Here is a 25152-nt window from a genome sequence, read left to right as displayed (position 1 = left end):
GGGTATGAGGGACCCAATTATATATAGGCTAACAACTCTCAAGTCATGAATTACTTAGCTAGCGAGTAATACTAGATACAGTCATAGGTTGTGCAAGCGTTGTACACTCCTTTTAAAAAAGAGTGGGGTCCACCATAAAAAAAATTAATTTTTTCATGTAGATCTCATATTTACTCACTTTTTCCAAAAGGAGTGTGCGACGCTTGAACACTATATGACTGCAAATATCATTTCTCTTAACTATTATTGTGGCATCTATAAAAAGCAAAATCAATACTTTTCAACTATATATCCCATGAGTCATGCAACTGTATGTATATCCTGGAAAGAAGATTACCCTGCTATTATCCAAACTAAATCCATCCAGTGTATAACACCTAAATAACCTATTATCGTTATTGTTCGTGCAATACACACTCAAACACCTGCATGACTACAGCAGTTGACTCTTAATCTCAATATAGATACACATAAGGCATGATCCCATATTCTTTTTCCTTTTTCTTTTTGATAAGTAAAAGGACATGATCCCATTTCCTCTTCCATAGATCGACAAATAATGAGCTCAAAAGAGTAACACTCTAATTTCTTTTAATCCTTCTTTCTATTCTGCTTGAAAGAATTTCCCCTACTTGATCATGTCACTTGTTTAGACCAATAATAGAAGCAAACCCCCAGTGTAGAGAGCTTAAAAGCTAAGTTGGGGGTGGTGGATTCTACAAATCCATTTCCTTAGCTCATAATCTTATTAACATTGTAAAGCAAACTCAGCTCACTGAAAACACAGCCTCAGCCATACTATTCACAGGCTTGACCAACATTCATCTTTGCATGGGCTATTTCCTTCAATTAACATTAAGTAAAGCTATAAAAAGCCGTGACATGGATTTATGTCTGAATTCTTGTACCTGCCACATAAGAACTGAAAGAAGGGATCAAAATAAACCGTGTACACATAGAAGCAGAATGTATATAAGGAAGAAAATCATAAACAAGATATTTCTTCCACCTACCCCAATGCCTTAAAATAGTAAGGCATCATTACCTTCTGCACAGAAAGGATATGGCATCAAATAGACAGCTTCAACACCATGGCATTAGAATAACTTCAAACCCTCAAAATAAAAATGGTTATCGTAATCAAAACTTAAAACAAGTTAGAGTTAGCAAGCCACAAAAACTTAGGAACCCAAAAAAGTCAAATGAAAATGTTAACAAAAAAAATCAGTGACATAATACTGCAAAAAGTTCAAATAGCTGATAGAAAGAAAGAAAAATTGAAAAACAGACATTCTCTAGAAAGTAATAAGAAACCACCACAGAAAGAGTCCTACAAGAGCACATAGATTAACAATAATAATAATCATAACAATATGCTTTAAAGTGGCTTCTCCAATACAACACTCCACGATCTGAACTTTGTCCAAGTTTCTGCAAATGTCATAACAGTACAGCAAGGTTAAAGATGTGAGTCCCAACTTCCAACAAAATCATGGCAAGAGGTAAGAAATCAGGTTCACAAGATCTCCATGAAACATCAGCCTGTCAAAATTTTAGATCATAACAATGAAAGAGTTAAGAATTGAAAAAACAATATATCAACAAAAATTATGCAGCAATAAGACACATGCACTTAATTCTAGTTATATGCATAAAATATATTAGCATATATAAAGGAAATTGTAAGTGCAGTTTGAGACAGATAATTACATCCATCACTGCATGATAAAGTTACAAATGATCTAGATAAAGGGAAAAAAGCATTATCAACTGTAGTACCGAAAACCAATTCTCTTTTTCTCAGATTCTTTTGTCGTGCCAGTCTTGCTTTTACTCTTTATTTTTTTACCAAATCTGGATGGTATTAACTCACATGAATAACCATGCAGGAACTAAAGATGAAACCCAAATAATCTTGTTTTTAGCCTCACCATCATTCATCAAGGGGGAAAAAAAGAAACATCCTTCAATTTGTTTTTGTTTTTTTTTTTTTGGGGGGGGGGGGGGGGGTGGACTTTATAAACACAAAAACCTAGAAAAAGTTCTGGTCCAACATTTTCATTTTTATGTATCATAGTCAACTAATACACAGTTTATAAATTATTTTTCATGGAGTTTCAAACTCTTGAACCCTTTTACAAATGCTTCACAATCATATTATGATTGTGCAGGTTTCTTTACAAAGAGAGAGAAAAAATAAAAAAAATAAAAAAAAAAAAGCAGCCAAGGTCCACAGAAGAAAAAATTACACATTAAGATGCACACATGCAACTACAAATAGTAACTCTAAAATTTTCAATTACATGATTAAATATTAAGATCCCCATTCTTTGCATCAATGTATCACACCTACAAAGTAAAAACTCTAATAGATGTAAATGTTTGATAAGTTCTCACAGGAATAGAAAAAACGTATTCACTTGCCACAATATATAGTTATTTGCCCTTCCTACTAAGCTCCAATGTAATTAAAGGAATCACTGGATTGCTGCACAGACCACTTGTGAATCAAAATTAATTAAATAAGCAGCAGAAACTCAACACCACTAAACTGAAACAACGAAACTACAAGATTAAATGGTTAGTAACAGATCAGGCTCAAGTTTCATAAGATGGCAGAGCTATCAAGTTCAACCAAGATAAGAATCAATCAAAATTTCATTTAGTAAGACCAAATTAAAGCAAATGGATGTGGCATGCATACCTCATTGACTTTTTGCAGAAAAGGGGCTAACTTATTTCATCTCTGCCATGAACTTCTCATACTCTGCATCTGCACCATATGTTGTCTTCTCAGCCGAAGAAACAGGAGGAGGCAAAGGTGGATTTGTGGCCCAAGGCATGTTCCCAATGCTCTGTGATTGGTCACCTGTTGAGCTAGGAACAGATGCAGGAGGAGGAGGTGGCGGGGGGACAGCGCTGTAATAATTTGAATAGCCATATGAAGATGTGGAATATGAAGGTTGTGGCATTGCAGCTAAAGGGTTCCCATATATATTGGTTGGCATAGATTGTGTAGTACTGTTCTCAGATTGCACTCCTGGAGGATAACTCTGTTGTGCTTCACTTGAAGTTGCAGGCTGAGACGGTGCACCAGGAGGAACTGGTTGCACAGGTGGTGGAGGATACTGTACACCATAAGGTGGCATAGGTTGACCCTGGACAGGAGGAGGATACATGGTTGAACCAGGAGGGGAAGGTGCATAAGGAGCATAGGGAGGAGGAACAGGAGATCCCCATGGAACTGGAGTCATTCCAAAACTTCCAGGTGGTGCATTCCCAAAAGGACCACCTGCTGTAAATTGCTGAGATGGATAGGCACCATGGGGCTGACTTGAAACTGGATATGAGGACATTGCTGAGGCTGGTGGGCCAGGAGGCACGACAGGCTGAGGCGGCCGACCAGCAACTCTCACAGCAATAGTCCGCCCCTCTAGACGATAACCATTCATGCTCGCAGTTGCATTATTGGCCATTTGAACATCTGCATACTTCACAAAACCATACCCTTTGCTCAATCCCGTAACCCGATCCTTGATAACCTTAGCCATCACGATATCTCCAAAAGGTGAAAACAAACTGATCAGACCATCATCCTCAAGCGTAGGTGGCAGATAACCAATATACAAGTTTGTATCATCAATTTCCTTGGTAGGTTTGACTCCAATTGAACCTAACCCTGCTTGTGATGCACTAGCAGCATTGCCAGCATTACTAGCCCAAGGAGGATTGCTTCCTGAATTTCCAGGTCCTGCGCCAAGTGCCAACATACTGTTTTGCTTAGTTGCTGACTCAGGAACCGTCCCTCCTAACTCTGCCAAAAAGTTTTGATACTCATCATCCATCTTCTTCCCAGTGGTCCCTTTTACTGGACAATCAATAGTAGGGTGCCCACCATCACCACATATTTTACACAACACATCGCTCTTAAAAGTTGAAGTACGCGAGGGGCATGCATACTGGCGATGACCTGGCTCACCACACAACCTACAAAACTCTTCATCTCTTATGGTCCCATTCAAGGCAGCCAGCTCCCTTAGCTGCTGCCTTTTATGCTCATTCAACACCTCATCAACCGGCTGCAACAGCTTCTCCACCATCCCTGCCGCAGCATCAAGCGCATCCTGCGTCTCCGCCTCTACCAGCACATGCAAGTCCTCATTCTCAGAAGGATCCGGCATCTTCAAATCCCTTTTCTGTTGCAACCTACCCTCCTTCACCGATCCTTTTCCCCGAATTACAATCTTGGCACCCGTCTCTCTCTCCATCCTCTTCTGCGTATTCCCTCTTGGCCCAATAATAAGGCCAATAAAATTATATCCAGGGTACTCTTTCATCGGTATGTAAAGCTTCTTTTGAAGCTTTGGGGGCCGATAATCTGCCGGTGGCTTGAAAGCCGGGTTCCGTTTTATAATCTGAGAGATAATATCAGTCCTCTCTTTGTTCAATCTCTCTCTGGCACGATACTCCCTAGTGTTAATTCTAATGCCCATGTTATCATATATTGGTTCGGGCGAAGGGGACCGAGCCCCTTCTGGTCTATCGTCTAGAGGCAAACCGGACGATAGCATCCGACTAATCTCTAAAAGCCTACTATTCAAAGCTTGAATTTCAGGATCGAATTCAATACCTCCGGTGAGTTCTTTCATGAAATCGGGAAGCTGAATCGGCATGGACGGCTTGGGGTCGTCGTCGGCCCACCTAGATTTCCTCTTCCTCGTTCCACTGCCGGAATCTTCGCCGTTTTGGTGGTTATTGTCGTTGGAATCCGGTTGTGGATCCCATCGGCTGCGTCGGCGACGGCGGCGACTGGTGGTTTCCTCTTCACCGCCGGAGTGGTCCTTGTCGGTGGTGCCGCTGTGGGTATTGGTGAAGCCATTATCGGAGAGGAAGGGTTTTGGGAAATCGGGCTTGTGGTCGTCAGAGGTGGGAAAAGAGACATTGTTCTCGGGAGTATTTTGGGGAAAATAGTGAGTGGGATCCTGATCTAGGGTTTTAGGAGGAGGGGGGATAGAAAGGGGTTGTTGTTGAGACTCGTCTAGGGAAGCCATTGGGGGCTAGGGTTTGGTTGAAGAGAGTCCATGGAATGGATTTTAGAAAACAGAAGCGTACGTGCCGAGAGAGAGAGAGAGAGAGAGAGAGATGTCTTGGCGTGAAAGATCAAAAAGCGTACGGGAGAAGGCACAGCATTTAGAATCAACGCCAAATCAGGGGCAAAAGTAGGCCAGCGTTGTAAGTAATGTACAAGTACTCTCATGCTGGGCCGATAAAGCCCATCATTTACTTACAGTTTGTGGGTTGGGCCGAGAAAATCCATCAACTTACAGTTTGTGGCTAATGGAGATTTTTTGGCATACATTGCCGAGAAGTTTATGAGAGATGGAAGGCATATGCATCCAATCCAGGATCTTCCAAATGGTAAAATAATTAAGCTCTATTGTGTCGCAGAAACAGCAAATATAAAGTTAAAATACATGGAGTACGCGTTGTTTTGTGACAGTTGTGTATTTGAAAATGTTAGGATGCCCCTTGTAGTGTATTTGAATTGTTTAAGCGGCGGCAGGGCGGTGCCAGCAAAGTTTTTTTTTCCCAAATCAAACAAATAATTAATGCACGAGAGAAGGAGACTACTAAGAGTTAAAAGAAGGGTATGTAGCTAGCTGGCTGGAATTAATAATGACAGCACGGGAGTTTATTTTTCTTCATAAGTAAAAAAAAATAAAAACTAATTGTCACAATTAGCATATATGCATGCAAGCACTGTTAATTATTTAATAAGGGAATTTAAGTATCGGGCGGGCGGGAACAACTCAGATCTTTCAATATTTGTGTATGTACACATTTTCACACGCGCACTGGTACTCGTTCTTATTAATTTCACGTGCAAATGAATTGATCACAATATAAATGTACGTAGTCATGACTCGCAGCAGTATGACTATGATCCGATCCAACGTATTACGTCTTCCAAACTTTTGAAAGCTGCAGGGCTTAGGTATGGGCGGTTGGGATGATTACAAGCCTGTAATGGCTATGTCTGGGTTGCAATTTTCATACGCAGTTATTACTCTTACTAGTAGAGCATCTCTCCTACAAGGAATGAATCCCAGGGTATTTGTAGTTTACAGACAAGCCATTGCAACTTTGGTTATAGCACCCATAGCCTATTTCTCAAGGTGCATATATATATATATATGCTAATTAATATTTGCTTATAATATCTATCTATCTATATATATATATATATATATATATATTTTCCCCTCTTCGATCTCTTTCATGACTCTCACCCAAATATTTACAACCTAATTGCTTTTTTAATTAATGTGTAACTTGGCAGGAGAGAATCCGGTGGTGGATCTTCTTTGGGGTTGAGGGGCTTCTCTTTGATATTTTTGGTCTCTCTTATTGGGTAAGATAGATTTTTTTTTTTTTTTAATCGGACTTCGGTTTCTTGCGTACGAATGAAGCGTATCAAGTTTTTTTTTTTTTTTTTTCAATAAATTTATTCCTACACTTTGAATCTAGCTACAACGTACGTGTGTACAGGGTAACAATTTATCAGAACGTTTACTTTGAAGGCCTATACTTGGCATCATCGTCGATGGCAAGTGCGATGGGCAATCTTCTCCCCGCAGTCACCTTTGTAATGGCATCTATTTTCGGGCAAGTGTATTAATTAATGACTCCGTTGTCATGAATTTTGATAAGTATTTAGAGTCCAAAGTATAAAACATGATCTATTCATGATGATAGAGCCATGGAAAGTTAAAGGAGTGACAAATAATTTGAAAAACTGGTTCTACATCTCATTATACAATATTATATAATATGGTCATGAATAATATATCATTACGTGAGAGATGGGAATCATGCATTTTATATCTAAAACATAATCTCTCTGCAATCATAATAGTAGCATATATATATATCTATATATAAATATATGAGTATTGCTATATACAGTCGTAGAGTACGTAAGTACCGTGTAGTCACTTTGTAAAAGAATTGGGTCTACTATTAAAAAATTAATTTTTTTTTCATGTAGGTCATGTATTTATTTACTTTTTTAAAGTGATTGCACGGTGTTTGCATATTTACAACTGTAACTATCATTTATATATATATATATATATATATATATATATATATACACACACACACTAGCTAGAAATTAGCAGCTAGCTTGGACGTATCATTTGTTTCTGGATTTTGTACATGATCTTTTGTATATTCTTGTTTGTTTGATTAGATTGGAGAGGGTGGATTTTGGAAGCTTGAGAAGTATTGCCAAGATAGTAGGGACAATCTTGTGTGTGAGTGGAGCAGTGTCCATGGCATTGCTTAGGGGCCCAAAGCTACTCAATGCTGAATTGCTGCTACCAGCAAATTCTCATGTGTTAGGATCGGGAGATGGGAATTGGTTGCTGGGTTGTCTACTTCTATTTGGAAGCTGTTGTTGCTGGTCATTATGGCTGATTTTGCAGGTATTCAGCTTTAAAGTTCTCTTGAAGGAAATAGCTAGCTAGCCGTAATTGGATCACGTACGTACTAAATTAAGTTATATTCGATAAATATATATATATATATATATATATTTATCAGGTTCCAGCTTCAGCAAGATGTCCTGACCTCCTATCTTTGTCGGCTTGGATGTGTTTCTTGGCCACATTACAATCAGCAGTACTTGCATATTTTACAGAGCCAGAGCCAAAAGCATGGAATATACATTCAAGTCTTGAAATTGCTTCTTGTATATATACAGTATGTTATTAAATTTCAATCGGGCCCGTTTATTTCGATTCCTTCTCTAATAATATTGATCAACATTAACTGACTGGTTTTAACTGTTGAAATTATTGGAATATCATAAATATATATATATATATATATATATATATATATAAAACTAGGGAGTCATAGGATCTGGGCTTTCATTCTTCGTTCAAGCATGGTGCATATCACGAAGGGGCCCACTCTTTTGTGCAATGTTCAATCCTCTATGCACAGTTATTGTGACCATTTTAGCTGCTATATTTCTTCAGGAGGAGATCTACACCGGAAGGTAACGCAGTCTCAACTTTCGGAAACTAACCATTCATGGAATAATTATATTCTTAGAGATCCTTTTTTTTATATATATATTTTAGCTAGAAGATCCTTATCTTCCATTCATCTTCTCAAATCAAAGTGGACGTAATCATATAATAAAAACACGTATTATCTTCGATCTTATGATCATTAATGCTAGCTTAGGTAAATTAATTACTTGTTGGTGATGAGGTGTACGTACTAAGATCCAACGTCGTGCCCTTTCCAGCTTGTTAGGTGCTATTGGTGTGATTATTGGTTTATATATGGTGCTGTGGGGCAAAGCCAAAGACCTTGTGGAAAACAATGAAGAGGCAGCAAATCTCCGAAATGATGAAGCCGGGAATGTGAACTTGTTGATAGAAGATGATGATGATGATTTGGAGGAACCACTCATCTTGTCTCATAAATCAACTAAAGACGAAGATCGATCAGAAGAAATCATATGACGACCTTCACTAATTAATGGAAGTTTAGTACTCCATCCATCGCATGGATCAAGGAATTAAAGAACAATTACTTGATTGCGTGTTTTGGCACTTGCTGATGGACAAAATCCGAGATGTATTCATTGTAATGTTTGCTAGCTGGAAGAACCTCATGAATGAATCTGATCAAATCTGCTTTGCCAAAAATAATGAAATAAACAAAAGCCTAAAATTAATTTTATTCACTGTTCGCTCCACGGGCATTTGATTCTTAACAGTAATAAAGATGTTGTGCAGTTAATCAACCAAACACTAGATCGAACACATAAATAAATTTATGTGATCAAACCTCAATCATAGGCGACAAGAAAATTTGCTAATCAACCAAAAAGAAAAAAAAGAAATATTATTAATTAAAGCGAAAAACAGTCAAAACCCCAATCAATCATAATATACTAAAAAAAAAAAAAAAAAAAAAAAAAGGTATAGCTGGAATAATGCCACATCTACCGGTCTCCATCGGAGCCATGACACTTGCATGCAGAAAAAAATTTCAAAAGAGGGATAATACCGAGTTCTCCATCACACAAGTAACGTGTTACGGTGTAATAAAGAATGTGGGACCAAAGCAATCAGCGGCTTAACTTAAAAAAGTCTTCACACGGCAGATGAAATATCAATATCCAAATTTCATAAACTTTAATTTCCACAGAAAACGTCATTCGATCAGGACCACAAACAAACAGAAATTTACGAACATCTTTATCTCAACTAATATAAAGAATCTGGATTGTAACTTAACTACAGAAAATGAGGTGCCGCACACGGTTAAACAAGAATATTTTCCTTTCTGCTGCAACAGAATAATCCTATACTGTTCAAGATCTGGAGGAGGCCAGAACAACTCTTCGAGTTTTGGACCATGATTCCTAGCAGCCACCATAATTGTTTAGGCAAAGATTAATGAAACTACCAGAGGCCTTTCTGAAGGAACAACAAAGCATTTGTGCCGGATGCACTTTAGAAGGGAAAGGCTAAAGCAACTACTACACCCAGTTTTTTTCTTCTAAAAAACCAATCAACCATTCAATTCATACAGAACCTCCACCGCCATCGTGTAGCAGTTTCAGTCAAGGCCTTTTTCTACTACTGATGCACAGGGCCAAGAGCGATCAAACTAGCAACAGAGAAGACATCACGAGTCATAACAAACTAAAAGTCATAACCAATAGCCAACAAACTAAGTACACACAAATTATAGTCTTCAAAAGCACTTTACAAAGAAACAAATATAGGTGCCGACAGTGAAACGTAATGCATAAGATGGAAGGTGGCAATCTAACCACTCTACACGCCAGAATATGATCCAAATCAAGCCTAGTATCGACTCCAATAAGCATTGTCCTTCCTATTGTTTCTGAACGCACAGCATCCAACAGAGTACACAACAATGAGGAAGACAAGGAATATGATGTTGACAATAGCCACCTTCTTCCAGTTACTTTTAATGTTGTCCAGCAATCCAGCCTTGCATGACTCACAATTGAAGCATAAAACCTTTGGATCATTGTCCCATGCATTGCAGTCGGGGTTAGGATAGGCAACACCCATGGTCTTGCTCCATTCCGTTGGTTTCACATAGGTGAAATTACAGTCATTTGATGGCTTACAGCAACCAGACTGCAAATCAGTGAACAGATGAGAAGGCATGTTCAATTTGTGAAAATGGTACGTAATAGAAGGCCGGGAAATTACTCAAACTACAGTCTAAATTACACACGACACTTTTTCACAAAAGACTCATATTTTTATCTGTTAAAATTGGAGGTTAAGCCAAATAATAAACAAGAAGAAGCACCTATTTTGAGGGCCTTGTGTCTCCTACAATAATTGCATTTGTTTTGGTTCCTAATATTTAAACATGAGAGATGCTTCATCCGCAAATAGACACAAGTAAACTTACTAATTGATGTGGCTTGACGTGATATGACATATTGTTTTGTGTGTAAAGTAGATTTGACGTATCACATTAAGTCACGTTAATTTGTGAAATTCTTTTGTGGATGTAACACTTCTCCTTTAAACACCACAAACACCAAAATGACAATTGGATAAAGATATCCAAATGTCCCATGAATGTTATAAAATCATGATAGGACCATTTAGAGCTTGACCACGCTTCCCAAAATATCCAAGGTTCCCCCACCAGAATTCATTATATATGTGATGTAACACATGGTTGCACTAGTACCAAGCAAAGTGATTTCAGAACAGACAAAAAAAAAATGGTTTTCATTGTAACATTCTAAGCTAATTTCAATTTCTGCCTCATGGAACCTACAACTAGTTTCTTACAATTTCCTTTCAAAAATGCGTTGTCCTGTGACAACAAGGTTAATTTCATTAAATTTGAAGAATAATTAAATTTGAAGAATACCCTCCAAGTCAAGCAAAATATGAGGTAACAGCAACAAAGGCCCCAAGTAGTGAGCCTGAAAACTGAAACCACCAAAGTCCTAGATAATCATAAAAACATCTTGGGTTTTCTTGAGGAAACGAAGGACCTAAATGCATTCAATGACCTGATTTGATCAGAAGTGAAATAGACAATAGATACCACAGATCTGGACAACGTTAAGATAATCCCAAAAGGAGAAATAGGAGCGAAATGATCCATCTTTCGCTTATAGGATCTGCTTGGAGAAGGAGAAAAGACAGATGTTAGCTTCTTCCTTCCAAGAAACCAATTCATCAACAAAAAACAAACAAATTCAGAAATTTATAAAATTAGTCCCAGGCTTCTACGGAGTACAATTATTTTTAGAAGAGGTGAAGATTTTAGGCAGCACCAGAAAATTTAATGCAAATAACTCTTAATCACTAACCCAACCTAGGATGGGATTGCCTCCAAAAGGGCAGAAATACATGAACGGAGTGGCAAACACATAATCAAGAATGAAGATGTAAATCGTCTGTCTAGAGTAATATTATCAACAAAATTCAAAGATTGAACACCGAATTTGATTAAAACAAAATAAGCTCCAATAGTGCGTGCTCGTTCAGGAAGGAATCCAAGCAGATCTTTATTCAGGAACTCATACAAAGTAGCAATACTTGGTCAACATAAAAGTAATTGAAACAAGACAAATACGAGGAAAGCAATATAGCCCCTTTTTTTACAAAAAAAAAAAAAAAAAAAACTGTGCTCAAAAGGCTTCAACCTTTTAAAAAAGAACGCTCTCTCTCTCTCTCTCTCTCTCTCTCTCAGAGCTTTTCAATAATAATAAATAAATAAAAACTTATCACAACAGGTAGTGGCAGATTGACAGAACAACATCAAAGATTCAAACCCCCCATGGCAACACGCATTCAGAAATCTGACCAAAAATGGAAAAAGTATCCAAAAACAAATCCACTAACCCTTGTTTACAGAGTTAAGCAGGTTTATTAACTTTATCTTTTTTAAAAAATAATTAACTTTATCATTTTGGACAAAAATGATAGAATGTAGAACAAAACAAAAGTCTGAAAAATCTCGAACACAATTCAAACTAATTATTCAGACCTTGTATTTAATATTAAAAATACAAAGAAAAGAAAACTTCAGACCTCCAGAAGAAATGTACAAAATTGCTTAAAAATTGAGATCTAAAACAAACACAAATCTCAAAATCAAATCAACCACGTAATCAGATCTCTATCAAACATATTCGACATGCAAAGCGAGAAAAAAAAGAAAATCCCAATCTCAGAATAAACACACATCCAAGCCACAAAACAAAAGATAACCAAAACCCAAATTAAATGGGAAAAATAAGCCGGATACCTGAAGCGAGGAGAGGTGCTCGGCATAGAATTGCTGGACGGTGTCGTTTAGGTACTTGTCCGCGAAACTGGAACAGACTTTGCTGTCGTGCAAGCAACTCTTAATCTTGTTCCAGTTTTTGTTGTTGTTGACCCTGTCCTGGAGCCAGTTAGAGTAGTCACCGAGCCTGTACTCCTTGTATCCTCGCTCGGAGAGGGCCTCTCCGGCGCCCTTGTTGGTTACGACGAAGGCGAAAATGGTGAAGACGGTTAGGAGGAGGATGAGGAGGAACATAACAAGGAGGTAGAACCAGAGGAGCCAGGAGACCTTGCAGCAGGCCCCGATGAGGCCGGCGAGGGAGACGAGCATGAGAAAGACGGCCAGGACGATGACGGGCTTCTCCAGCCAGCGCTCGCACTCAGTGTCGGCCTGTTTGCTCAGCCATATACCGGCGACGAGGATCGGGATGGAGAGAAGGAAGGTGACCAGGTTGAGGATCCCCACCAGGTTGTTGCTGACGCGGAACATGATTGGTGGCTTTGGCTAGAGCTTTCGAGTCACGCCGATCGAATAGCGGGGAAATTCTTATCGAGTATCAAGCTAGTTGGACTTTGATAGATGAGATAGATACCCTTTTGAGTTTTTTATTTTTTATATATATAACATTTTGGCCATTAGCAAAGACTTGAAGTTCTTATAAAATGATTTCCATTTTTATTTAATCATCACTTATTTTAAAAGTAAGGTCAATAATTAATGAACAATATTGCAATTGGATTATAACATAATTAATTATTAATCATGTTAGATCTTCTTCGATTGTTCAATTGAATTAGATGGTATAATTTTAGAGAGGAATAGAAAATTCATAATTTCATATAATATGAATTCTATATAACTCCTACGAGCATTTAATGTTATTTGATCTCTTTTCAAATTGGAAAGGGATTTAATACTATAATCTCATCTCACTGTTTTAATGTGGTATTATCCTTCAGATTTTGAAATTTATCATCCCATTGCGTTAATATTGCGTTATCCACCAATCAAGTTTTTGCTTGAATTTGAGAGGATCTCGATCTCATATTTTTAAAAGCTGATTGAGAATAACTTCCCATAACTTGAATGTGAGAAGTTCTTTTTCAAGATATCCGGAAGAATGGGATGATATTGCAGAGGTGACTTACAGGGTAAAGAGCCATAGCTATCATATACATTTGAGTGTTGCATATGCACTAGAATCTCTTGAAATTTTGAGATTATAGTGGAAATCTTTTTCCATGGCTGCATGCTGGATTCACAGAGCTCCTTCGCTTTTTCGGAAAGCCACTTTCTTCCTTTTGTGAATGTGACAATGCACTCTTGTCCGTCTTCAGTTCTTCGTCAGTTTAGTTAGGACTATTAAATAAATTAGACATGAATGTTTAAGACAACACAGGTTTGGCTCAGTTTTGGGTTATATGTAGAACAAACCAAGCCGAAGGGGGTTTATCTGTGAAGATTGAACAATATCTGCTTCAAACAAATTCATCCATCAGAACATGGGAAAATGACAGCCAACAGCCGTTCCAAGTTTCGGAGCAACTACCGATCAACAAAAGAAAAAACAAAATAGGAGCAACTTGTCCACGCGCAATGAATAAGGAATTAACCGTTCCATAAACTCAAATAAAACTCAATTTCGTGCCTTATTATTCCACTAGATTCAGATGAAAGAGACTGTAGGCAGCTTAAAGAAAACAATCAGAGCCATTTATGTTGCAGAAGAACCATCTACGGTGCTGATGTGACATCAAAGAGGGCCTGGGAAAGACCCGTTCTCCCTCTGCTCGTTCCACCTCTCAACCTGCAGCAATTCCGTTAAAAGAAAAAATAGTTACGAAAAACTGCAGAAACTGTTGAAATTTCTGTCGCATGTAAATGGCAAAAAACCCAGATCACGGGAAAACATAGATGTAAGAGCTGTGAAGATAGAGATCACAGGCTAGAGATGAACAACCAAGGACAAAATAATTTTGTGATAAACAAGCTTTGTCCAGCTGCTGAATTAGCTATTCCATTTTTGGTATGATATCTTTAGAAGAAATAAATATAATAGAAAAAAGTATCCCATGATTGTTACGTATATAATTTAGGTCTTTCTATATTTAGATTGTATAGCAGAGAAGTAGGCTAACTATATAGACACTTAACGTGTTACAGTGAAATTGGCAGGCTACAATTACGCCGAAATATCTAGCAAACATTGTAACTCTTTTCTATAAATAACGAAAGAGACCTAATGGAATGGGGATTCAGACCAACATTGACATGGTATCAGAGCCCCTTATTCTGATTTCAGTCTCTGTAGTCTTAATCTTTGGTGTGCAATTTCCATCGCTATTTGTGAGAATTTTGTGATTTTGGCTCTTCCTTTCCCGATGTTTTTGTCTCTCCTAGATTGTCTACCAATTTAATTTCTGTTGGACATTTGATAGATAATAATTGTGATGTTCACTTTTCTCGTGGTGGTTGTCTTGTTCAAGATCAAGTGTCGGGAACGATGATCGCGAATGGGCCTAAAGTAGGACGTTTATTTCCCTTACAGTATTATATTCCTAATGTTGTTTCTCTTGCTTGTACGGCTACTGCCAATACTAATGAAGTCTGGCATAAGAAATTAGGTCATCCTAATTCTGTTGTCTTGACTCATCTTATGAAATATGGTCTGTTGGGCAATAAAGATTCCTTTTCTTCTTCTCTTGTATCTTTTGATTGTGCTACTGGTCGTCTTGGTAAAAGTAAAACTTTACCTTTTCCTGCGCATGGTAGTCGTGCTTCTAACTATTTTGATATTGTGCATACAGACGTTTGAGGTGTGAGTCCTGTTATTTCTTATGGTCAATATCGTTATTTTGTGACGTTTATCGATGATTATCTTCGATTCACCTAGATATATTTTCTTCATTCTAAAGCTTATGTATTTTCTGTCTTTCAAAAATTTATTGTGCTTGTCGAGACACAGTTCAGTACTTGTATTAAAACTTAACGCTCCGACTCAGGGGGAGTACATGTCTCATTCTTTTCAAACTTATTTTCAGCAAAAGGGGATCATTTCCCAGCGTTCTTGTCCTTATACTCCTCAATAAAATGGAGTCGTTGAGCGTAAGAATCGTCATCTCTTAGATGTTGTCCGTACTTTGTTGATTGACTCTTCTGTACCTTCTAAGTTCTGGGTATAAGCTTTATATACTGCTGTCTATTTGATCAATCGTTTGCCTACTGCTACTTTAGATTATGATTTTTCTTATTTTCGATTATTTGGCATATCTCCTGGGTATCAATCCTTTCATACCTTTGGGTGTCTTTGTTTTGTTCATCTGCCACCTGTTGAGTGTCACAAGCTTGCTGCACAATCTCTCACATGTGCCTTTATGAGATATTCAGAAAGGATTCGTTTGTTATGATGCTTATGCAAATAAATCCCGAATCTCACGAAATGTGATTTTCTTCGAAAATCAATATTTCTTTCAATCTCAAGTTATTTCTGATCCTCCTATTACTCTCCTTCCCGCTTTTGATGACGTGTCTTCTTCTATTAAGCGTTTTCAACCAGTTATGGTGTATAAGCGTTTTCCCCCTTCTTCAACACCCCTTCCAGACATTGATCCATCATCTAATTATGCGGTTCCTATATCTCAGCACTCCACCCGGGTTACACATCCACTAGATAGGTATGGTTTTCCTCACATCTCGCTTACTGCCACTCTCGACACTATTTCTGTTCCTCACTCTTATACCCAGGCATCCACCCAAGCATGTTGGCAGCAGGCCATGCAAGAGGAAATCTAAGCTCTTCAAGACAATCACACTTGAGACCTTGTAATTTGTTCTTCTGATGTCAAACCTATTGGTTGTAAATGGGTCTACTCAGTCAAGTTTCGAGCTGATGGCTCACTGAACAGATATAAGGTCGTCTCATGGTTCTTGGGAAGCGACAGGAGTATGATATTGATTATGAATAGACATTTGCAATTGTTGCCAAAATAACTACTGTATGGACTATCTTGGCACTTGCTACATCGCAAGGGTGGTCTCTCCAGCAGATGGTGAAGAATGTTTTTCTACATGGGGATTTGAATGAAGAAATCTATATGTCCCCACCTCCCAGTATGTTTGCTACACCCTTCTCAAAGGTTTGTTGGCTACACCGATCCTTGTATGGACTGAAACAGGCTCCGCGTGCATGGTTTGACAAATTTCACTCTAACCTGCTTGATTTTCATTTTACCCAAAGTCAGTTTGATTCCTCTTTTTCTTCACAAGACTTATGCAGGAATCGTATTACTTCTCGTATATGTTGATAACATTGTGATTACTAGCTCAGATACTGAGTTAATTAAGCAATTACAATAGCATCTCAAGGCCTCCTTTCACATGAAAGATCTTGGTCCCCTGCAGTACTTTCTTGGCCTTGAGGTGCAGCTTACTCCAACTGGTACATTGTTACACCAACACAAATACAAGTAGGACATTATTTCATTGGGTGGTCTCCAACCAGGTAACTCTGTTTTTACTCCCTTAGAGGTAAACCTTAAGCTTCGTCAGGAAGAATGAGAGCTTCTATCAAATCCATCCTTGTATCGACAGCTTGTTGGGAGTTTGAACTACTTGACGATTACTCATCCTGACATTTATTTTGCTATGCAACAAGTCAATCAATTTATGCAGGCTCCCCGACATCTTCATTTAGCTGTTGTACACCGCATTCTCTGATATCTGAAGGGCACCTCTACACACGGGTTGTTCTTTCATAAAGAATCTTCTTTACAATTGGTGGGGTATAGTGATGCTTATTAGGCCGGATGTGCGGATACTCGTCGCTTTGTTACTGGCTGGTGCATGTTTTTTGGAAATGCACTCATTTCTTGGAAGAGTAAGAAGTAAGACAGAGTTTCCAAATCCTCCACTGAGTCTGAGCATCGTGCTATGTCTTTTGCATGCTATGAGATCACATGGCTTCATGAGTTATTAGGTGAACTTGGTTTTCCTCAACTGCATCACACTCCTCTTCATGCTAATAATAGCAGTGCTATTCAGATCGCCGTTAATCCTCTCTTCCATGAGCGTACAAAACATATCGAAGTCGATTGCCATTCCATACATGAATCCTTTGACAAACATGTGATTACTCTCCCTCACATTTCCACTGAACGTCAAACTGCAGACATATTCACTAAAACTCTTTCTCGGCACCAGCATCAGTTCTTGGTTGACAAATTGATGCTTCTTGATCCACCAGCATCAATTTGAGGGGGATGTTACGTATATAATTTAGGTCTTTCTATATTTAGATTGTATAGCAAAGAAGTAGGCTAACTATAAATATACTTAACGTGTTACAGAGAAATCGGCAAGCTAAAATTACGCTAAAATATCTAGCAAACGTTGTAACTCTTTTCTATAAATAATGAAGGAAACCTAATGAAGGGGATTCAGACCAACATTGACAATGATCATTGATTTCTATATGCTTACATACTCTTCACAACTCTACTCCACAAAAAATTATTAAGTTCAAACTTCAACATTACTGAACCAGGAACTTATGAGGTGCCTCACAGCCATCACCTTCTCTTGCACAATCAGGAAGAAGCTTTGCACAGAGGTCCATTACTATAAATAGTTGGCTCTGCGATTTCTTATAGGCACAGCCATCTTAGGTAATTTAGTCTTATGGTTCTTCATTACCTGCATATGGCCTTTTTTCCTAGGTGCTCATTTTGTATGGGCTTTTAGTTTAATATTTTTATCCAGCGGACGAGAGTTTGCTAAGCTTCTTGTGGTTCAATGTCGTATCTTCAGATAGTACGAAACATATAAATAATTTGTTAGCATGAGACTATAATATGACAATGAGATTGCTACTCAAGATTGATTGGAAATGCTTGAATTCCAACATGAGTGCAAAAGATTCAATCCATATCATCGGGAGAGGCATGCTGAAGGTGAGGAGCATAGGGCTGAAAAGTAACTACACCGTTGGTATGGCAAAGAGGCATTGCATTGCCTATTCAAAGGCAGAATAAAGCGCATAGCTAGTTTGGTTTAAAGTTGTTTCATGATACTATTCAAGAATCCTAGACTCTTGCAGTTTGATAATAAATATAACACTAACTGCTAACTGAATACAGTGCCTTTATTTAACCAGCCAAACTATTAAACCAGATCAGAACAAATCAAAAGAGTGTGAGTATGTTTAGAACAAGTGTACAACTAAGTAAATTTTCAGTCAATTGTGTCAATACAATAAGCCAGGGGTACTCACCCATTCACCAGGACAGAGAGAACGATAATATTTGGCAAACTTTGCACAATCAACAGACTCTTCACCTTTTGCTGCCAAGCACCTGTAATGAAGTTGGCTTTCAAAAAAGAAAACGAGGGAGAAAAAGGAACTTGGATAATAAATTCCCTTTGAACCCAATTTGTGAGTTAGTGAAATATACCTGTGAAACTCAATGTAGCGTGTGAAACAGTGTCTTGTTTGATTTGTTGTAGGGAATCGAAAATCGGCAGGGGCTGTTTTAAGCTCGATCTGAGAGTAAATTTTTGATAAGTCAATCTGAGAGTAAATAGCAGAAGCATTCAATAAATAAAGAATATGAAATAAGTAAGACAGCAATGATTAACTTGTCCCCAAAGCCCAAGCTTATCATTCTAGTCACAAAAATTCTATTCAAAGAAGAATTTAGACCAGCATATGACCGTGGAAAAAAGCTATAAACTTTAGCACCTTTGATCCATGTGACATTCTAGAGGTTCTCGCACATTTCTATTTGGATGTCTTCTATAAAATGAATGAACAAAATGCACCTTGCAATTGGAAATAAAAGCTCTAGCAGGAGAAATGCATTATAAGTGAATTTCAGATACAAGCACACCTTCCACTAAGGGGTTGGTTCAATACTCCTTGGGTTACTCCCAAGTGGCATGTACCAAGTCCTGAGTTCGAATCCCAATATAGATTCACCTTAGACTATCAGAATTAGCCGTCCAAGAATTAATTAAATTCCCTAGTGGAGCTGGGGTTTAAGTTATGGCTCAAACCCAACTTCAGAGGACACTTGCAGCTTCCTGCCGTTTAAGCCCCTCTTGTCCAATTCCCAATGGGTAGGGTGCTACTATGGTCATGCCCAGGTAAAGAAGCCACCTTAGGTTGCCCCATCTTACCCTTTTTACTCATTAAAAAAGAAAAACAAAAATACAATACGCACACCCATTTGTTTTTCGTGGGTCTATGACTAAAAAAATGCTGAGAACAGCTTAGGCATTTCAATCTTAGTTATTTTCTATGAAGTCTATGGTTATAGACAACCACTAATAGCTCCGGCAACTTAGTTGAAATATCAAAATCACTTTAACTAAAATTTCCACCAATTCGATCTAATCTCCTTTTTTCAAAATGAGTAATCTCAGAAGGGTTCAAATTCTTGCTTGTTGGGTGTATCCTTTGGCATACTTCCTGTGTACTTTGGTTGAATCCTTCTACCCTTTCAATAAAATTTGTATAAATTTATCGGAAGAGAAAGGGTTCAATTTTTAACAGGTAAAAAACATAGAACCGCATGCACCCAGTGATTAACATTGAGTATGCATATTGGATTGTTTTCTCATAAACGACACAGTAATTGTATTAAGAAAATCTTCGCCGAAATCAATTAGGCCCAGTTCCTAATAAACTTAACAGGCACAAAATCCTCGTCAAAGGAATAATTTTTAAAGAAACAGTAACAATAACGGATCAATACCAAAATATAAAAGAAATCTGAATAAGCAAACAAAGCAAGGATTCGAAAAAACCACTTATGTGAAATTAGTATCTCAATCAGGATCAACAGAAAAAGTTTCAGACTTTGAAATCACAAAAAACAAATTCTTTTACTTAGTTTTCTCGCGGTTTCTCGATAATCAGGCATACGGACAGAAACAGACGTATCCGTGTAGAACTCGACATACGGAGGCTCCCAATCGATTTAATAACTCCTAATTGGAGAAGAGCGAATCGAAGCTTACCTCTGCCATGACTGGTCGGATCAGATGAGAGCACGCGAAAAGAAATGATGCCGGGTTCTGATTGGGAAGTTGGAATACAAGAAGAGTAATGTATAACAATATTATAAAAGAAAATATTTTTGTAAAATTATATTATTTTTATAATATATTTTATAAAAATATCACTCATTGTTGTACAAAATATTATGTCTTATCATTTTCCATATAAGAATGGCTCGAAGCGTCTCTCCGGTTCGTCCAGTGAACAATGATATGCCACGCCATCGGTTTTTTTTTTTTTTTTACCTATTTGCGAGTCGATGCTTAAATACTTCGTTAAATATTTTAGAAAAATTTTTAAGCCGTAAAACACGTATAATAAAATGATTGGTGGTATAATTTAATTTAAAAGATAAATTTTAAAATTTTATTAATTATTTTATTTAAATAATAAAATAAAATAATTATTTTTTCTCATTTTCTTTTTCCCACGTAAAATTTTGAGTGGGTAGTTTCCTTCTTAAATGATAGCAAGAACGGAAATCTCTTCAAATTGTTTTCTATAGTTAAAACCAGGCTTGAAACACGGATAATACAAAAAACAATGAAGAGATGACTATATGCAGAGAGTTTGTTTGTACAAAATTTTTATATGCAATCATTTATATGTATTCTTTACGCACTCTACTAATATAATTTGTTGCATCATTTTTTTAATATAAAATAATTACTTTGGTCAATCACATTAATAGAGTGCGCAATGAATACATAAAAGTGATTGTATGTAGTAAAATACAAAAAATAAATATACTAGTCGTGTATTGATAAGGAGAAATAATTAAATATATTAAAGAAAAAATATTTGTAACAAGTTTGGACGTGGGCTGTGAAGAAATGCGATCTACGATTTGCACAGTGGCATGAAAGGAAAATGGGAATCGGGGAGGAAGGTCAGAAGCTTCTCACACGTGGAGGGACTTTACTTGAGTCCATCAGCAACATGGAATGGGTGAGGTACACACAAAGACCGTAAGATTGGACTTTCCAGTTTTTCATGTGAGGACCCTGCAGGTTGGATATACAAAGTCCATCAGTTTTTTAATTTTCACAACACTTACCTCAGCACAGATTGAGGCTAGCCTCTTTCTACATGGAGGGTCAAGCCCTCATTTGGTTCCAAGATTTAGAAGAAAATGGACAAATCCATGATTGTGATTCTTTTATTAAAGCCTTACTGGTAAGGTTCGGTCCCAATGCATACGATGACCCCATGGAGGCTCTTACTAGACTGAGACAAACTAGTACTGTGGAGGAGTATAAAGCAAGGTTTGAAACCTTGTCTAACAGATTAAGGGGATTGTTGGATAATTACAAACTAAGCTATTTTTTGAGTGGGCTACGGGATGAGATCAGGCTGTCTGTTAGAATGTTTAACCCAAACAACCTCATATCTGCCTATAGCTTAGCAAAAATACAGGAATAAAACTTCAACCTATCTAAGAGAAGCTATAGAAACAATTTATCATACTCTCCAGACCCTGGAATACTAAAAAACCCAAACACAAACATGTTTGACAAACCAAAAAACCCTAATCCAAACCCATCTAGAAAATTAGCCAAGTCCAAATGAAGGAGATGAGGGACAAAGGCATGTGCTATATTGTGATACTAAATGGGTTTCTGAGCATAGATGTTAAAGCCCAAAACTATATCTACATGAAGAGGTGATGCTGGAAAATGGTGGCTGGGAGGAGCAAGGAGAAGAGTTAAGAGAGAAAGAAGAAGAAGCAGTAGTTACTGAAGCAATACAACCACTACAAAATCCTGAAATTTCATTGCATGCCTTAATTGTTTCTCTCAACCCCAAAACCATGAGGGTCAAAGGAAAACTTGGGACACTTTAGGTAACCATTTTGATTGATTCAAGTTCAACTCATAACTTTTTGGATCCAGCTGTTAGTAGTAAGGCTCAACTACCCCTTAACCAAGCTGGCCAAGTGAACGTAAGAGTAACCAATGGAGAAGTGATTCCTAATGAAGGGAGTTGTTGCGGGGTCAAGCTGAAAATTCAAGGGACAGTATTTACTGTGGATTTGTGGGTCCTAGTCCTAATAGGTTGTGATATGGTACTAAGAGTACAATAGCTAAGGGATTTGGGGTCCATTTTGTGGAACTTTGATGAACTCTCAATGAGATTTTTTTATGGAAAAAAAACTGTAGAAATTAGAGGCCTTGATGCTGCCCAATTAATTGAAGAAAGTTCAGTAAACAAATTCAATGGGATGAAAAAGAAGGAAATCATCCTACAAATGCTGCAAGGGGAACCAAACTATGAGCACAAAGCTGGAATTGATGCATCTTTACTCTTACAACCCCTTTTATAACAATACATGGATATCTTTTCTGAGCTCCAAGGGCTGCCCCCACAAAGGAACCATGACCACGCAATTAACCTATTTCCAAGCACTAGGCCCATATCCATGAGTCCTTACCGGTACCCCTACTGCCAAAAGGATGAGATATAGAGAATTGTGCAGAAGCTCCTATCATCGGGAGTCATACAGAGTCAAAGCCCGTACTCATCCCTCATGTTGTTGGTTAGAAAGGCGGATGGGACTTAGAGGCTATATGTGAATTATAAGGGACTAAGTAATGTCACCATTAAAGACAAGTTCCTCATACCCGTGGTGGAATAATTGACGGATGAGTTGTATGGGGCTACTATATTTTTTAAGCTGGATTTGAGATCCGGTTACCATCAAATTTGAGTTAAACCAGAAGATGTACCCAAGACAACATTTAAGACTCATAAGGGACACCACGAGTTCCTAGTGATGCCGTTTGGATTAACTAATATCCCCTTCAAATTCCAAAACCTAATGAATGAGGTATTTTGCCCTCACTTGAGAAAGTTCATTTTAGTTTTCTTTGACGACATTTTGATTTACAGTAAAACAGTTAGGGAGCATGAAATTCATTTGCAGAAGGCCCTACAGATTATAAGGCAGCACATGTTACATGAAAAACAGTCCAAATGTTATTTTGGATGCAATGAAATAGCCTATTTGGGACATTTAATCTCAGCTGGAGGAGTTCGGGTAGATCTTAAAAAGCTTCGGGCAATGAAAGAATGACCACTTCCAAGTTCCTTAAAAGCCTTACAGGGATTTCTGGGCCTAACAGGGTACTACCGCAAGTTTATTAGAGGCTATGGAGGGATAGTAGCTCCCTTGACCAGAATGTTAAAGAAGGATAATTTTGTGTGGAGTGAGGAGGCTAAGGTGGCTTTTCACCATTTGAAAGAGGTGGTAACTCAATCCCCAGTGTTAGCTCTCTCAAACTTCTCTATGCCTTTCACCATTGAGTGTGATGCATCGTGACACGCTATTGGGGTTGTATTAATGCAACAGGGCAGACCCATAGCATTCTACAGCCAAACATTGAAGGGGAAGTCACTAACTCTACCCACCTACGAGAAGGAACTGCATGCACTGGTTTCAACCATCAACAAATGGAGACTTTACCTTTTGGGGCAAGTCTTTGTGGTTAAAACTGACCAGCAAAGTTTAAAACATTTACTAAACCAAAAGATTGGGACTCCGATGTAGAAGAAATGGGTCTCTAAGTTGTTTGGGTATGACTTTGTCATAGAATATAAAAAGGGGTCCGAGAATTAGGTGGCGGATGCTCTATCAAGGAAAGAAGAGGGGACACTAATGCTGATTTCATTCTCATTGATATAATGGGTAGATGATTTGAAAGCTACATAAACAAAGGATGATAATTTACAAAGGGTGATCAAGATGTTCAAAGAAGGAACACTAAGTTCAGATTATACCATGAGGAATGAACTGCTTCTATATAAGGGCAGATTATACATCCTTAATGATGGGGAATTCAAGACCAAGGTCTTAGAGCTCATCCACAGCAGCCGTGGGGAGGCACTCAGGGTATGATAAGTCACTACAGTGAGCTAAGAAGGACTTCTATTGGCCTAGATTAAAGAAGGACTTGAGGGGATTCATACGAAGTTGTGACATGTGCCGACGAGTTAAGATAGACAACATTAAGCCCAGTAGACTGTTACAACCCCTTCCTACATCCTCGCAACTATGGACTCACATCACAATGGATTTCATTGGGAGCTTACCCGGGTCGAGGGGGTTTAATAGTATTTGAGTGGTGGTGGACAGACTTACCAAATTCAGCCACTTTGTTGCCCTTAAACACTCATATAATGCCAAAGACATAGCGGAACTCTTTCTCAAACATCTTTTCAAATTGCATGGGCTGCCTCTATCTGTTATCTTAAACAGGGACATCACATTTACAAGTGACTTTTGGCAGGATTTTTTGCTCTACAGGGGGTACAAATGTCCCTAAGCACAGCCTATCACCCTCAAACGGATGGCCAATCAGAGGCTGTGAATAGACCCCTTGAAAACTACTTAAGGTGTTTTAGTGGGGATCGTCCAAGTGACTGGGTCCTATGGTTACCACTAGCAGAATGGTGGTACAACACAACTACACATCTATCTACTGGGTTCACACCATTAGAACCACTCTATGGATACCAACCTCCAAGAATTTCAAATTACATACCAGGCACAACAAGGTTGGAAGCAGTGGAAAGCAATTTGAAAACCCGTGATCAAATATCCAAGTTGTTGAAAGAAAACTTACAGAAAGCATAGAATTAGATGAAGAGATATGCATATCTAAATCGAAAGGAACAATCGTTGGAAATTGGTGATTGGATCTTCCTAAACTTACAACCTTACAGACAAAGTTCAG

General features: G+C 38.0%; 4 protein-coding genes and 1 long non-coding RNA gene across 6 annotated transcripts; 2 read left to right on the top strand and 3 right to left on the bottom strand.

The window, feature by feature from the left end:
* Window positions 1–1279: 1279 nt before the first annotated feature.
* On the bottom strand, window positions 1280–5214 carry LOC121262338 (splicing factor-like protein 1). Of its 2 annotated transcripts, none has more exons than XM_041164773.1 (2): window positions 2705–5214; window positions 1280–1542 (listed from the first exon to the last, which is right to left on the bottom strand). In XM_041164773.1, the coding sequence occupies exon 1, from the start codon at window positions 5049–5051 to the stop codon at window positions 2736–2738; it is 2316 nt and encodes a 771-aa protein (XP_041020707.1). In that variant the 5' UTR covers window positions 5052–5214; the 3' UTR covers window positions 1280–1542; window positions 2705–2735. The 2 variants fall into 2 exon arrangements, with proteins under 2 accessions (XP_041020707.1, XP_041020709.1); XM_041164775.1 differs by having other exon boundaries at window positions 1280–1431; window positions 2705–5190.
* Window positions 5215–5960: 746 nt separating this feature from the next.
* LOC121262337 (WAT1-related protein At4g30420-like) lies at window positions 5961–8606 on the top strand. The gene is made up of 7 exons (XM_041164772.1): window positions 5961–6176; window positions 6341–6412; window positions 6550–6666; window positions 7253–7487; window positions 7606–7764; window positions 7914–8065; window positions 8321–8606. The coding sequence occupies exons 1-7, from the start codon at window positions 5998–6000 to the stop codon at window positions 8538–8540; spliced, it is 1134 nt and encodes a 377-aa protein (XP_041020706.1). The 5' UTR covers window positions 5961–5997; the 3' UTR covers window positions 8541–8606.
* Window positions 8607–9724: 1118 nt separating this feature from the next.
* LOC121262333 (tetraspanin-8-like) lies at window positions 9725–12852 on the bottom strand. Its single transcript, XM_041164770.1, has 2 exons — window positions 12346–12852; window positions 9725–10199 (listed from the first exon to the last, which is right to left on the bottom strand). Exons 1-2 carry the CDS (start codon window positions 12850–12852, stop codon window positions 9897–9899), a joined length of 810 nt encoding a protein of 269 aa, XP_041020704.1. The 3' UTR covers window positions 9725–9896.
* Window positions 12784–24770, top strand: LOC121262336. Its single transcript, XR_005940086.1, has 4 exons — window positions 12784–12916; window positions 23363–23371; window positions 24539–24540; window positions 24748–24770. It is a non-coding gene; the product is annotated as an uncharacterized LOC121262336 (long non-coding RNA).
* On the bottom strand, window positions 13818–20653 carry LOC121262335 (cytochrome c oxidase subunit 6b-2). The gene is made up of 5 exons (XM_041164771.1): window positions 20585–20653; window positions 20380–20456; window positions 18813–18901; window positions 18632–18713; window positions 13818–14170 (listed from the first exon to the last, which is right to left on the bottom strand). The coding sequence occupies exons 2-5, from the start codon at window positions 20386–20388 to the stop codon at window positions 14117–14119; spliced, it is 234 nt and encodes a 77-aa protein (XP_041020705.1). The 5' UTR covers window positions 20389–20456; window positions 20585–20653; the 3' UTR covers window positions 13818–14116.
* Window positions 24771–25152: the final 382 nt, after the last annotated feature.

Source organism: Juglans microcarpa x Juglans regia, chromosome 4S (genome assembly GCF_004785595.1).
Source record: "Juglans microcarpa x Juglans regia isolate MS1-56 chromosome 4S, Jm3101_v1.0, whole genome shotgun sequence".
Taxonomy (NCBI): domain Eukaryota; kingdom Viridiplantae; phylum Streptophyta; class Magnoliopsida; order Fagales; family Juglandaceae; genus Juglans; species Juglans microcarpa x Juglans regia.
Note: the sequence above shows the minus strand (reverse complement) of the source record. Positions and strands in the feature narration are given on the sequence as shown.